Source organism: Cyprinus carpio, chromosome A7 (genome assembly GCF_018340385.1).
Source record: "Cyprinus carpio isolate SPL01 chromosome A7, ASM1834038v1, whole genome shotgun sequence".
In the NCBI taxonomy this organism is placed as follows: Eukaryota; Metazoa; Chordata; class Actinopteri; order Cypriniformes; family Cyprinidae; genus Cyprinus; species Cyprinus carpio.
This window is the reverse complement of record NC_056578.1, coordinates 9,753,585-9,769,271: the sequence shown is the minus strand read 5'-3', so window position 1 is coordinate 9,769,271 and position 15,687 is coordinate 9,753,585. Positions and strand designations below refer to the sequence as shown.

The following is a 15,687-nucleotide window of genomic DNA, read 5'->3' as shown; positions in this document are numbered from 1 at the left end:
AATACATCACACAAGGTTTTGGAGTTCAAGTCTTGGAGGAGCTTATAGTTTAGAAATAGCTGTGAATGCAAGCGCAGATGATTAATTCCGATTAATGGAAATTGCTCAATTATGCATCAAAATTCTACTACACTACTAAACAGGTGGAATTTAGAATAGCGGTTACAAATTCAGTCTGATGAGTCAAACATTGATCAATGAGGTGAAGATGTAGCGTGTAAGCCTGTATTCACCTCAGCGGATCGAAGTGAGCGCAAGTAACTCTTCAGATCTCCTCGTGTCATCAGCTCCATGATCACCAGGGTGGGCTGTCCCTGCGAAACTACACCCAGCAGACGCACCTAAACCAATCACAACAACATCAGAGGAAGCCACCAGCTAAAAGTCAACATTAGTTTACACCAGTACTGCCACTGTTTAAAGCATCAGATGAGATCTGTCATGCATTCTCTGACTAACCACATGGTGACAGTTGAACTCCTTCATCACAGAAGCTTCATTGAGGAACTCGATGCGCTCGTGTAAGCTGGCCGATTCGTTGACAGTTTTAATGGCAACCCTGGTTTCCGGCTCATCTTTGACGACACCTTTGGCGATGCCCTCATACACCATACCAAAGGATCCTTGTCCAAGCTCTCGGCACATTGTGATTTTCTCTCGCTCCACTTCCCATTCATCTGGCACATACACTGTAAACAAAGTACAAGAGTTACAATCATTCACGAAAAATGCTAAGTCGAGTCGATCTTGCCCTTGACTGAATACTCACTTTCTGCTGCGCTGAAGTACTCTGGGTTAACAGACGTGTAAAGGTTTCCAAGCCTGTCGCTGTTTCTGTGGATTCCAGACAGCACTTGTTTATCAAAAAACAGCACTAGATATTTAATAGAGAACAAGCTTGACGTATTTCAAGATATGTCCCTTTTTTTTTTTTATTACAGTATCTGGAGTGTCTCAGAAAGGGCCTATATGGAGTGTAGGTGTGTTAAAACTGGTACCGTCTCTTGTTCAGATAGGTGAAAGCCACTCCAGCGACGATGGCAAAAAACAGGAAAATCGGGATGATCATGAAGTACAGGTAGTGCTCATAACCTGATTCGAGCGTACAAGAAGAGAAAGTTTGAAACTCATTAATTCAACAAATTTCTATCTAAATTCTCATATTCTGAAAGTTGAAAGGGATGAAATTCATAGTAAACTTACGTTCAACTTGATTCACATAGAAAGCTATCGGTTCTGTCCATGACCCGTTTCCAGCGAGAGACGTAGCCCGTACACGGGCAGAATAGTTCCCAGGTCCCAAGTTGGAGAGTTTCACTCCTTTGTGTTCCCTGTAGTGTTGACGGGATACACACTCATGCTTCTCAGGCTGTAGTAGAAACAGAAATACAAACACATACCAGTCAATGTATTGCTATGGTAAAATGTCAGCAATGCGGTATAACTACCCTGCGATTGTGAATGAAGAAAAAAAAGTCCTGTTGCATAAAAAAAAGGACAATTTTAAGGAACAAAAAAAGAAAGCATTATTAAAAAATATTTAAATAATAATAAACAAGGTAGATTTTTTTTTTATGTTACATAATGTTACACCACTTGACATTTTTGAACCAATAAATCAAAATTTTGTTTGAAATTGTATATAAAAAAAAAATTATTATGACACTGATCGAGTGATCAAAATACAACAGTCACCTCTGTTCCAAGACGATACTGTATCTCATACAGCAGGATCAGGCCGTTGGGTTTTTGCGGTTCAGGCCACTTCAGGAACACTGAACCCTCCAGACCTTCCCAGGTCACAGGACCAGGAATATCATCTGCTCTGTCTACAAGAAAATGAAGAAACCAGAAGATTTGTCACTGACGTTTTTGAATACAGTGCTTCGCCTTCGATTCCATGTTGATGTCCTGCTCTTACCTGCCGCTTTGGTGCGGGAAAAGATAAACGCGGCTGCGCTGCAATGCCAAACCTCTTTGTTGCAGGCGTGCACGTCGATGCGGTAAACGGTAAAGGGCTGCAGGCCACCGATGTCAGCGCTACGCTCCTTCACCTTCTTCTCTATAAAGGAAAATTCCTGTCTAGGTAGCTCATCGTCTGAGAAGTTACCCTGCGTCAGGTTCCAGTTTCCCGCCAACAGAGAGTGGATAGAAGTAGCATTGGCCACACCAAACAGATCCCGCCGTCGCCTGTCGGGAGGTCTGGAACCAAAGAGAGGAGTAACACTGCAACTCAATTCAGCTCAAATTCTGGATGTGCAGAAACTGAAACTGGCTTTATTTAAAACATTTACAGGAATGTTCATTTAAAAAAATATAATAATAATACAGGAATGTTTTAGTATCACTGACCTGATAATACTGAACAAAGATAATAATTATGACGTGGACTAGTTTGTAAAATTGGCTTTTTTTTTCAAATGGAAATTGAATGTATCAGTTAAAGCACTTTAATAATAATAATAAAGTTTTGTAGTTAGAATTTTGAAACTGTGTCTGTTTTAACATTAATCCCAGTGCAATTCCTTTCACCATAGCCTTCCATTGTAAATGCATTAATATGCATGTAAATTGGAAAAATAAGAAAAATGTTTTTTTTTATTATTATTAATCTGCCTATATTGTATGAAACAAGGATTTGCCTTTCTAAAACATACAGAGCAGAGGAAAGAAAATACAAAGTTAACTTATGCACAGTAAAAATGCATGGTATATAAAATCCATATTCATTTATACATAATCATCATTTAGAATCAATATTGGTCGGCATCATTTTTCAGGATGTCTTCTTACATTTTACATTTCCGGTCAACTGTATGACAACTTTAGTTTTAAATGCAGTTTATTTTCTGTGTTAATCGTCAGCAGTTCAGACACATGAAGGGAGCCTTTTTTCTTTATATTGGGGAGACCATTTTTAACCCCATTTATGAACGTGTGAGGTAACAACCACATGGCTGTTCTCCCATGAGAGCGAGTTACTCTCGTCCTGGCCAAAGCAATCACGGATCCTGTCCTCAGATGATCTGGCAATGACTCCATCCCCCTGAATCCTTCCACACACACCACAGCTGGTCTCCATTCCTCGGCCTGCTAACACTCACACGCTGGAGCATTTTGTCCCTCAACTCCCTACAAGCTGCAAGTCCTTCCTCTGCCTGCTAGACACACATATCCTTCCACCACAGATGGGTTGAGTTTGCCTGCGAGCATGTGGCCAGAGAGACGTGATATGAAGCTATACATCCCTCTGTATATGACTGGATATGCTGGCCCGAACACAATCTTGTCTAATCGCTGGCTAAGTTTAGAATGGAACACAAAACTATTGCATACTACAATACAGTTTAACTTTTTTCAAGAGATCAGTATTTTTATATACATTATTTTTATTCATGCATTAAATATACCAAAAGCAACAGGAAAGACTTTCATTGTGTTACAAATGATTTCAAATAAATGCCAAATAAAAAAAATTAATCGCTGTTTAAGCAGCACAACTGTTTTCAACATTGATAATAATAAGAAAGCAGCAAATGCGCATATTAAAATGATTTCTGAAGGACACTGTAGACTGGAGTAATGATGCTGAAATTTCAGCATTGCATCGCAAGAATAAATGATATCATAAAATTTAAATAAATAAAATATTTATTAAAACTAAAAATAAACACACATTTTTTATGAAATGTTATTTTTAACACTCATAAGAACAGCATCCATTTTAAACAGTTTTTTTTTTTTTTTGTAAAACTATAAATATCCTTTCTGTCAATATTGATTAATTTAATGCATCCCTGATGTATAAAAAAAATAACAGTGGTTATAATAATAATAATAAATTTAAAATCAAGTAAAAAAAGCCACTCGCAAATTTCTGGTATTTATTTATTTATTTATTGGTTTTGTTTTTTTTGTTTTCGAATCACAACACTTGATTTGAAGTATCAAATGAAATCCCTAAACCTACATTATTACCAAAAATCACCTTTTTAGTAAATACCACTAAAAACAGCACAAGTCATATGCTAGCAAGCCGTTCTGGACATTTCCATTCCCTAAACCAGTGACTTTCCCTCTTCTTCTCTGTCCCTTCTGTTCCCACATCCCTTTTTCATTCTCTCTCAATCTTCTTTCTGCGGCTCCCTCCATGCAGAGCGGCATTCATTGATCTGTGCACTCTCCGGCTGGAGGGGAACTTCCCTTTATTTCATTGGTATTCCAGATGGCATTACTGTGCATTTCCTGGCAGCCGAGCGGTTTGAGGGGGAACGGCAACTGAATGGATATGATTTCCTCTCTTTCTCGTTCCCCCTTCCTCCCGCTCTCTCCAAATCCTGAACTTCGAGGGAACTCGAGGCACTTCCCTCAATATCTCGGTTTTCAATAAAAACAGGTTTGTGCTGGCCCGGGTACAGACATACTTCTCAGCTGCCTGACATAGTTTTGGCCTCGTTGCTTTTGTCGCCAGCCAAGCAATGACAAACACGCAGAGGAAAAAAAATGGAACAGACACAGCAGGACAATTTAGTCCCAAATAACGCAGGCCAGGTTGGAGAATCAATGCCGTTTTGATGTCCTGCATCGCCTGAAACTTGAATTCACCGATGCATTGATTTCAATAAAAGCCCGCTCAGGTACTATACAGCGATTTTGGCGCTCTCTGCGGGACACATGCGCCGCCCTACCCGATGATGGATGATAATAGGATACAGATGCCGGTCCTCATTTTAGCACAGAACACTTAATGTGTTACACCTTTGAGATCAGAGAGAAAATGTGGCTTATGTAGTCTTTTACATCTCCTGTGCTATTTGGATCCAGACCCAAGAACCCGTACCACAGGATTACTAACACCAGGGGCGGAGGGAAACAATTACTGAGGGAACGCCGAAAATGTTCCAAAACAAGCTCTCAGACAAGAAACGAAAGAGCCATTACAAATGCTAACATCCAGAAACATCAAGAGTCCCTTTCAATCTTCATCTTTGAGATCATGAAAGGTTAACATGGATTTATTGATAACTGAAGCTTTTAATTTGAAGTTTAATGGATGTTTTGAACTGGCTGATGCATCAAAACATGGATGGGAATGAGGTCACGTGTACGAGGCTTTAACTCTGACATTCATTTTTAAGTTGTTGCCAGTTTAAGTAATACTGTAGGTCATGCTTTTGTCATTCCAAATCTGCAGGCTGTGATTTTACTGTGAAATACAAAAGTAGACTCCTTACTGAGCCTTTTTTTGTACAATGACAATTCAAAGTAAAAGTATCATGAAAGTGGTATTTCTGGGACATACTGGTAAAAATTAAAATAAATGTGTAGCCTGAATGCACTGTAAGTCGCTTTGGATAAAAGCGTCTGCTAAATGCATAAATGTAAATGCAAGTCTTTTATGGGCAGTAAGAATTTTTTTTTCTTTCGTTTTTTTTTTTTTCTTCAACGAGGACATATTAAACTGATTTAACCGTTACTGGATATTGCTGATAATGATAAAATCTGTTCGATAACTGATTATTTGAAGATATATATATATTTTAAAATCAGTAATACAAAAAAAAAAAAAAAATAGTGTTAGAAAATTAGTTAGAAATGACTAAATGACTAAACTAAAAAGAAATAAATCAAAATAAAATATATGAAATAATTTAATAAAACAAAAAATAAAATCATTTAAGTATTATTAAATAAAAAAATAGGTATGATTATGACCAATTATTTTATTTCTATCGATTTTTCTCTCTCCTTTTTGTATATCATTTATATTTTTCATAACAGTAAAATAATAAAAAAAAACAATATAGTGTGTGATGAAAACAAATATTGTCATAACAGATATTTTATTGTAATAATATTTCACAACATTACCGTTTTTACAGTATTTTTGATGGAATAATTGCTGATTTTTCAAAAACATTCTTACGACCCCAAACTTTTAAACAGTAATGTAAAAAAATGAAAAAAAATAAAACCATTTGCTATGATATTTTTGGAGAGAGTAATAATCATATTCCTAATAAAACACTTAAGTTTACCTGGGGGTGAATATGGCATTATGGAGGAAATTCTCAAAGGCTTTGCGGTAGTAGATGTCCTCCTCGATTCGCTTCAGATCCTCCTCTTTTTTAGGGCATGGACAACAGGGGGGTTTGTCCTGCCCCCCTGTTTCAGGATTTGTGGGTTTGGTGTCCTCGATTTCTGTCAAACCCGTGGCTGAAATCCTGACAGGGATCTTCAGTTCTGTCAAGAAACAACATAAACATGGTTACATTTTTCCTTTAGTGACCAAATCTGGTATTATTTGAACATGCTCAAAATGTAAATTCGGAAAGTGCTGCAGAAAAGCAAGAAAGCAAGCAAATTATATTAAAGTATGAGTAATAGGAGGCTTTGAGAGCAGCTCTAATATTACTCAGACAGAGTTGAATGGCTTGAATATGCTGCACATTATTTTATTATGGAAAAGCTTTATGCATTCTGACATTGAATACTAAGAGTATTCAAATAGAATTTAATCTAGTTCCACTAGACACTGGATGCTTCAGATGTTTGCAATTATAATATGTTTAACCGTTTCATGGAAAAAAGTCTGAAGTGCTGTTGGGTAAATGGTGCTCAGTGTAAGGGTGTAATTTAGACCAGACCTTTGGAGCAATAGTTGTGCTGGTAGAGCTCACGGTCCTCGCCCTGCTGCTTCCAGCGGAGCAGGTAGTAGGTGTGGTTTCCATTGGGGGACACAGGTGGAGACCACCGCACCACCAGCTTTGATGAAGAATTATAGTACGCACGTACATCTACAGGCATTGAGGGTGCTGGAGAAAAAAAAAAAATCAAGTTCTTCTTTTAGCAAACACAAATGTTTACTTCAGAGTAATTCCCCTTGGAGAAACCTATGGAAAATCATGAATCATCCCTTCTGAGGGTTTAAGACTACAACCACTGAGTTACTTGTCTAGATTTTAATCCACCCTACATGGAATAAATAGACACCGCTAAAAATCCTATTCTTAATCAGCAACTAAAATTATTGAAATTTTCTTAAAACACTGTTTACTTAAAAAGCAAAACTGCATAATATGTGATCAAAGCTGAATTTTCAGCATCATTACTCCAGTCTTCAGTGTCACATGATCCTTCAGAAATCATTCTAATATGCTTGATTTGCCACTCGAGAAACATTTTTTATAATTAATAATGTTGAAAAACAGTTGTGCTGCGTAATATTTTATGGATACTTTTTTACCAGGATCCTCTGATAAATAGAAAGTTCAAAAGACAGCAGTTTTTTTTTGTTTTGTTTTGTAACAGTATAAAAGTCTTTACTGTCACTTTTGATCAATTTGATATGCTTATTAAAAGTATTAATACTTTTTTTTAATCTCATTGACCTGAAACTTTTAAACAGTAGTGTACATAGAAAGATAATGAGGTATATGTAGTAAAAGACTTTTATAGTATTAGTCCATTCACATATTTTTCACTTATTTTAAGTAAAAAAAAAAAACAAAAAAAACAAGTAACAAAACATGGCAACAGAACAAGACAAAATAAACGTACCCAAAATATATTTACTGATCCATTTTTACTTTTCAATCTCACTAAATTCAAATCCAGACTATATTTGTATCTTTTAATAAATCATCAAAATATAAAAATTAAATCATGACTAAATATGTCCAAAAATGTCATTTCAAATCATCATAATCAAATCAAAACGTCAGAGCAAATATTTCCAACCTTAGTTTTTAAAAGAGGGAAATCAAAATAAGAGATTTGGGTCTTGGATTGGATTTGTTAATATCTTACACAACGTTGCTTTTCAGGTAATTCATCTTTTTTTTTTTAAGGAAGTTTTGGTATTTTAATGAACATCAGAATAAGTGTACAGACTAGGAAACATGCAATAAATGTCTTCAATTAAATTCATGAATGACCTGGATCTAGTTCCTTACCTGATGGTTTAGTCCGAATGTACACCACTTCACTTTTCGCCCCAAGACGCTGTCTGTCCTTGTCCCTGTCCTCCACAACTAACATTACAGCTTTAACAAAGATAGCATACTGAGTCCAGGGCTTCAGCATGGACAGTGTAACACCTGGGTTCTGGGTTTGGTTCTCCTTTAAGTCAACGTCCACCATGTTCCAGCTGTCCGATCCGCAACCGTCCTGACCATCAAACTCTGTCAGGTTCTGGAAAGGCCTATAAGAGAACATAAAGGCTATTTACAAAGCTGCTTGAACATTTTAATGGTTCTGAGAAAGGCTGCTCAAAAGGCAGCTAAACTGAATAAATAAGCAACCATACTGAACACTTACGCTTCTTTGTAGTATACAATAAAACTGACAAGGTCTCTGGAATTGGGTGGTCGAAAACCATCCCACGTCAACTTAATTTTATTACTACTCGTGGTATTCGATATGAACTTAAGGATTTCACTCTCACCTAAGAAAAAACACATTTACAAATATAAAAACGAAACATTAATATGCACATACAGTCTATACTTATTTTTAATTGTGTAAATTGAGAACAAATAATATTTACAGCTTGCACGGTCTCCATTGTTGCGGAAATCTCCTTCCAAAAACTTCTCCTTAATTCCTGTTTTCTCCCACATTTTGCGGATCTCGGACATGCAGAGTTTGGGATTCAAGCGGAAATACAGTTTTCCAGCATTTATGGTGAGATTGTGCTGGGACCAGTCCCACAAAAGCTGGAGATGCTGGTTATCCAAGGCAGCAAATGCATACATGCTGAAAACAACATAACATTAACAATGAATAAGTGACCAAAAAAAACAGAAAAATAAAATATACTTCACCGGTAGACTAGCTACACACTGCAGAGTTTGGGGAGTGCCAAATGCACTTAAATGCAGGATTGAATCCACTAAACTAATGTTGTGTGTGTTTGAAACTTAATGATTGATATAGCAGATCACAGCGACACTTCTTATTCATCATCAAAATATTACCGACTGAAGCATCTGACAGAGATGCCAAGTAGGGTTATTTTAGTTAACTAAAAGCAAAAAAAAAACATTACTTCAAATAAAATAAAATTTAACTGAAATAATTTCTCGTTTTCGATAAATTAACAAACTACATAGAAATGAAAAAAAAAATGTATAATAAAAATATAAATAAGAAAGTATAAGACATGAGAAAATAAGAATATAAGAAAATCTAAAAATAAAATCTAATTTAAAATATTAAATAAATATTATATTCCATGACCTTAATTCTTGCCCAGCTTCAAAATATTTGAATATGCTGTAAATTGCTTTGTGTAAGTTCAATCTATTTAAATATATATCATAAATATATCATATATATATATATATATATATATATATATATCATAAATATAAATATATATTTATATATATATATATATATATATATATATAAATATATATATATATATATATATATATATATATATATTCAATATGTAAATAATGATTGAATCAACACAAAGAAATTAGATTTTAGAGCTGATCATTTAAAAAAAACTTAAATAATATTATCATCTGAAAAAATATAAAATAACATTATTTATAGAACCTGAAAAAAAAAATTGCTATTGAATTCTTCCTTTATTTTTCAGTCACGTATCGATTTTAAAACTCTGATTAAACATATAAAGCAGTGCATGGGCTGGCTCCAGATTACATTTGTGTCTTGGTAACTCTTTCCACACCTTCTCGCTCTCTCCGCTCTGCTGGTTGTTTTTCCTTGTATAGGCCTCGTTGTAAATTAAAAACCATGGGTTGTGTGGGGGGGTCTTTTTCCTATAACACGCCTAAGTTATGGAATGCATTACCTGTGTTTATTAGGAATGCTGCTTCCCTGGATTGTTTTAAGAAACTTCTTAAGACATACCTTTTTACTGAATCTTTTAATTTATGACTATTACCCTTTAACGATTTAATTTTTGATATTTGTAGTTTTGGTTGACTTGTTATTTTGTTTGTACATGTTGTAGCCCTTTGAGTATTAAGAAAGGCCCATTACAAATAAAATCTATTATTATTATTATTGTTTTGTACACACAATGTAGATTTAAAGAAACTGCAGTGAATTCAGATGTTCAGTGCAACTGTCACTTTCATAAATACCTGAACTCCGTGGTTATGAAGCTGCAGTATGTCTGTGGCATTACTTGACATATACGCTGATGATTCACTAGCAGTGACGTAAATGATCATAAAAGATAAACAGCTTCAGTAAAAGCTGTGTTTGGAATGTAAGCACTTCACATGCATTAAGAGCAAGTGTTTCTCTTAAACCTACAGCACACTAAAAGCGTTAGTCTGACGCATGTCTTGTCACTTTACACACACACTTACATTTACTGGCTTAAAGATGCTGTCAAGTCAGTATAAAACAAATGCTCTATTTGTTGTATTTATCAGACAGGTATATAACAGCCTTGACGTTTGTTTGGTGATGCATGTTTAAGGGAATGTTAACAGACTTATAAATGTGGAATATGTGGATGGAGGGCTTGTTTGTTTATATTTGTCTCCAAAAGCATTCCCTGAGCTCAATTTAGTCTTTCGTAACAACATGACACAGAGAGGCTTTGATCTGTCTTGAATATGGGATACCAGTAAACAAACAGGGATTGAATTAAATTACAAATTTTTTCTATGACGCACAGGACCCATTCTGTTTAAGGAAAAGTTTGACGTTAATTTTGAATTTAATTTCTCTGATTCACACACCTTAATAACCAACAAGCATGTGATCAAATAAGAAAGAAAAAAAAAATAGAAAAACCTGTTTTTCCCCCATTCAAAAAAATCAATATAATAATAACAATAATAATAATAATAATAATAATAATAATAATAATAATAATAATAATAATAATAAATTTGTTTAAAAAAAAAGAAGAAGAAGTGTATTGAGGGGCTTTAAATAAAATGTTTTAAAATTAAAAATAGTTATGCAACATTATTGATATACAATAATAGTAATAACTGAAGTGTATTGATGAATAAAATTAAGTTACAAAGTAAAAAAAAACAATTTGTTATTGTTATTATATAACAACAACAACATAATAATAATAATAACATTTGAAGTGCACTGATGAACTCTAAACAAAATGATTTAAGTTTAAAAAAAATGATTTAAGTTTAAAAATATTTTTAATTATTTATATCTTAATTTATATAAACAAATGTTGTTATTGTTATTATATAGTAACATTATATAACAACATTATTATTAAATAATAATATATAACAATAATAATTGTTTTTTTTTTTTATAAAAATACAACAATAGCATTATTATAAAAATAGAATGATAATAATAATAATTATTATTGTTGTTATTATTATAAATTAATATTTGTTGTTATAGTCACATTATATAAAATATATAACAATATATTATTATTATTATTATTATTATAAGTTATTACAACAATTATTATTATTAACAAATTAGTAAAGAAATATATAAAACAGACTTTTTTTTCAGATATATACGCAATTTACATGGGTCAAAGTTCTCAGGTCAGAAAATATGGAAATCTAACATGGAAAATTCACATTCTTGAACAAATAACTACTACTTTCACTGTTAAATGTCAAACATTCACTAACATAAACATATTACTGAAAATCAACTCATAATACCAATTCCATGGGTCAAATTCTGAACGTTTCGAAATTATAATGTGTTGCTGTACTGGGTAGCCCCGCCCACCATAAAATCTCATTGGTCCATGATCCTACCCTCATATCTATTCATTAAGCTTCATGTATCATCTGATTGGCTCTGATTTTGAGCAGCTTTGTGTTAAACGATGACAGACAAACTGTTAGGACATGGTGCAAAGTGTCAAATTCAAATCTTACTCCTCCCACAGTTCCTCTCCATGGATGTTTCTCAGGCTCTTGAGGAAGGAGAGAGAGCTCAGGGCGTGAGATGAACGGATCTTAATGTATCCCGTCACTGTCTTGATGAGTCCCAGGAAGTTCTCCAACTCTGAGGCTATGTTAGCTAGAGAGATGAGGAAAAGAGAGCGTGTCAGTGAGAAGATGTGAACCAATCGCTCCAGCGCTGATTGAGGAGCTGCTGTGCCGCAGGTACTCACTTCCCCGGCGGATGTTGATGTGCAGGTTGCCTTTGATAACGGTGCAGCCCTTGAGGGACTGAGCCGCGTCCACCGAGTCAATGACCTTTTCATCACAGATCTTGTCACACAAGCCGTCACAGGCAGTGCAGAACATGCTGCTACACACACAGGGATAAAAGGAATATCAGGATGCGACACCACAAAAAACAACACGGAAGAACCAATTATCTCACTTTCACCTTATCATGTGACCTTCAGCCTGGTGAAAGATAGAGTCTGAGTGCAACTTTTTTTTGCTCTTTCCGACAAAGGAACATGATTGGTTTGTTCTGAGTTAATCAGAAGTGTGATTTTTGAGTTTTCATAGGGTTAGTCTGATTGCGTTGCAATTTAGGATCTGAACACTTTTGTCAGATTTCTCTCCACTGTGGGGGAAAACTACTGAATTTAAAACTAGAGTACTACAGTCTTATAAGTATTGTTAAATTAGTAAAGGCCATTATCATTAAATATATCTCATTTTATTTTAAACTCTGAGTGGGTTTACTTGTAAAGTATTCAGAGAGCTGTGAAATAGGCTAGTAATATATTTGAATTCAAGGGATAGAGGATGTGTAGAACTTTGTAACTGACAGTCTGATTCTGCAGTATTTTCACAAGAAACTCTGTGGATGTAGATGCCAAAAAGTCTATTTGTCAGATAACACACAACTTTAAAATACAGGGTGAGACCAATTCATGTATATAAAATAAATAATGAAATGCTGTAAAATATACCTGAATTTCAAACAAAGCAAAATAAAACAACAACATTATTACTGAAAAAAAAAAAAAAAAAAAAAAATATTATATATATATATATATATATATATATATATATATATATATATATTATATATAGATATATATATATAGATATATATTATATATATATATATCTATATATATATATATTAGGGCTGTCAAATGATTAATCACGATTAATCACATCCAAAATAAAAGTTTTGTTTACATAATATATGTATGTGTACAGGGTATATTTATTATGTATATATAAATATACACACATAAATTATATATTTAGAAAATATTTACATGTATATACATTTATATATTTATATTCTTATATTTTTATATTATATATAAATATATTTAATATATAAACATAACATATTCTTCTTAAATATATACATGCATGTGTGTGTATTTATATATACATAATAAATGTACACAGTATACACACATATTATGTAAACAAAACTACATTATGTAAAAATATGTTAAAAAAAATCATTTAATAATATTAATAAAAAAAATAATAATATATATATATATATATATATATATATATCAGAGTATTAGAATGATTTCTGATACATATATATATGTATATATATATACATATACAGTACAGACCAAAAGTTTAAAATATAGAAAGCAAAAACTTATGTACTTATATTGTAAAATATTTTTACTATTTAAAATAAATTTTATAAAAAATACAGAAAAAACAGTAATATTGTGAAATATAATTACAACTTAAAGTAATAGTTTTCTAACATAAAACACCCAAAAAAAAAAATTATAATCCAGAAATCAAAATAATAATCTTAATCATCATTCATTACTCCAGCCTTCAGTGTCACATGTAACATCCAGTCTATCACATGATCATTTAGAAATCATTCTAATATTCTGATTTATTATGAGTGTTGAAAAAAAAAAAATCTAATAATATATTTTCTTTACTATCACTTTTTATCAATTTAACACATCCTTGCTGAATAAAAGTATTGATTTTATTTAAAAAAAAGAAAGAAAAAAAATTACTGACCCCAAATTACTGACCAGTAGTGTATATTGTTATTAAAAACATAGCTTTTTTTTTTTTTTTTTTTTTTACTTTTTATTCATCAAAGTATCCTAAAAAAGTATCACATGTTCTGAAAAAATATTAAGCAGCAGAACTGTTTCCAACTTTGATAATGAATCATCATATTAGAATGATTTCTAAAGGATCATGTGATAATGATCCTAAAAATTCAGCTTTGCATCACAGAAATAAATGATAATTTAAAGTATAATAAATTTAAAAACATTTATTTTAAATTGTAATAATATATCACAATATTAAATTTTTTCTGTATTTTTGATCAAATAAATGCAGGCTTGATGAGCAGAAGAAACTTCTTTCAAAAACATTAAAAATAATAATGTTTCCAAACTTTTGACCTGTACTGTATACATATATATATATGTGTGTGTGTGTGTGACAAACAAAAAAAACGTCTTACCTCTCAAGGGTTTCTGCACCAAGTACTAAGTCATGTTTTGCTTGGGGATCAAATACTTATTTCACTCAATGAAATGCAAATCAATCTCTAACCTTCATATAATGTGTTTTTTTCTGGATTTTTTTGGTTGATATTTTGTCTCTATACAATAAACCTACCATAAAAATTACAGACCCCTCATTTCTCTAAGTGAGCAAACTTACAAAATCAACAAGGGATCAAATAAATATTTTCCCCATTGTATGTATGTATGTGTGTGTGTGTATATATATATATATATATATATATATATATATTATCTATATCTATATATATATATATACACACACATTTCTAAAAATACATATAGTATTACAATGTAAAATAATTGTTTTCTATTTGAATATATTTTAAAGTGTATTTTTTTCCTATGATGCAAAGCCAAATTTTCAGCATCATTACTCCAGTCTTCAGTGTCACATGATCCTTCAGAAATCATTCTTATACTCAGATTTGCTGCTCAAGAAATATTTCTTGTAATTATTAATGTTGAGTCTGGGACTAGGTTTAAGCCTTGTGTCTGTGAAACCGTGGGTTAAATTATTACCATTCATCAAACACACACTTTTAAAAAATAAGAAGTTAAATAGTTTGTACCTCTGGTTCTCATCACGTGTGAATCCGGGGGGGCAGTCAGACATACACTCTCCTCCGTGGATCACGAAACGGTCGTAATCAGGCAGGTGGACTTTGGAGCAGAGGTCCTTGGTGATGCAGCGCCAGCCCTCAAACTTGTACGTGTCGGATGGACAGTCCTCCACGCAGCGGCCCTCGTGATAGTAGTGCTGGCAGGCGGCACAGGCGCTGTCGTTGTCAGGCACAGTGCAGCTGCCCAGGCACTGGGGGTGGCAGCACTCGCCTGAGTTCGTACACGCACGCTGTCCGCACCACTTCGGACAAACTAAACACAGAAAACACAAGACTGATAAGAAAGAATTTAAACATTTTCTGTTTCAATAAAAATAAAATAAATTAAAAACTAAAAAATCTTACATTATAACAAAAATAAAAAATAGTTTATGAAAACATCCTCGGGCAAAAGAGTTTCACCAATAGAGATGCTACTTGTAATATCAGCAGATTTACTTTTGTTGGCATTACTGGTTATTAGTGATTTTCAAAAATACATTTCTGAATATTTGACAACAAAATAAATAAATAAATAAATAAATATTGTGTAAAAATATACATTTTCTTGCTTTATTTTTTAAGGATTTATTGTAAAGCAAAAGAAATCATTTTATGACTGTAAAG

General features: G+C 33.0%; 1 protein-coding gene across 2 annotated transcripts in view; it reads right to left on the bottom strand.

The window, feature by feature from the left end:
* The window catches only part of LOC109095255 (insulin-like growth factor 1 receptor), a 72,676-nt gene that overhangs the window by 9,165 nt on the left and 47,824 nt on the right, over positions 1 to 15,687 (bottom strand). Inside the window, exons 3-17 of one of the 2 annotated variants that reach the window (XM_042759538.1) lie at positions 15,031 to 15,334; positions 12,119 to 12,255; positions 11,880 to 12,024; positions 8,549 to 8,757; positions 8,320 to 8,446; positions 7,956 to 8,203; positions 6,648 to 6,815; positions 6,039 to 6,243; positions 1,922 to 2,202; positions 1,696 to 1,829; positions 1,204 to 1,369; positions 999 to 1,098; positions 770 to 834; positions 460 to 689; positions 234 to 341 (exon numbers count right to left, since the gene is read on the bottom strand). In XM_042759538.1, coding sequence (XP_042615472.1) covers positions 234 to 341; positions 460 to 689; positions 770 to 834; positions 999 to 1,098; positions 1,204 to 1,369; positions 1,696 to 1,829; positions 1,922 to 2,202; positions 6,039 to 6,243; positions 6,648 to 6,815; positions 7,956 to 8,203; positions 8,320 to 8,446; positions 8,549 to 8,757; positions 11,880 to 12,024; positions 12,119 to 12,255; positions 15,031 to 15,334 — 2,627 coding nt within the window. Of the gene's footprint in view, positions 1 to 233; positions 342 to 459; positions 690 to 769; positions 835 to 998; positions 1,099 to 1,203; positions 1,370 to 1,695; positions 1,830 to 1,921; positions 2,203 to 6,038; positions 6,244 to 6,647; positions 6,816 to 7,955; positions 8,204 to 8,319; positions 8,447 to 8,548; positions 8,758 to 11,879; positions 12,025 to 12,118; positions 12,259 to 15,030; positions 15,335 to 15,687 lie in introns of both variants that reach the window. The other variant, XM_042759537.1, reaches the window with a different exon arrangement.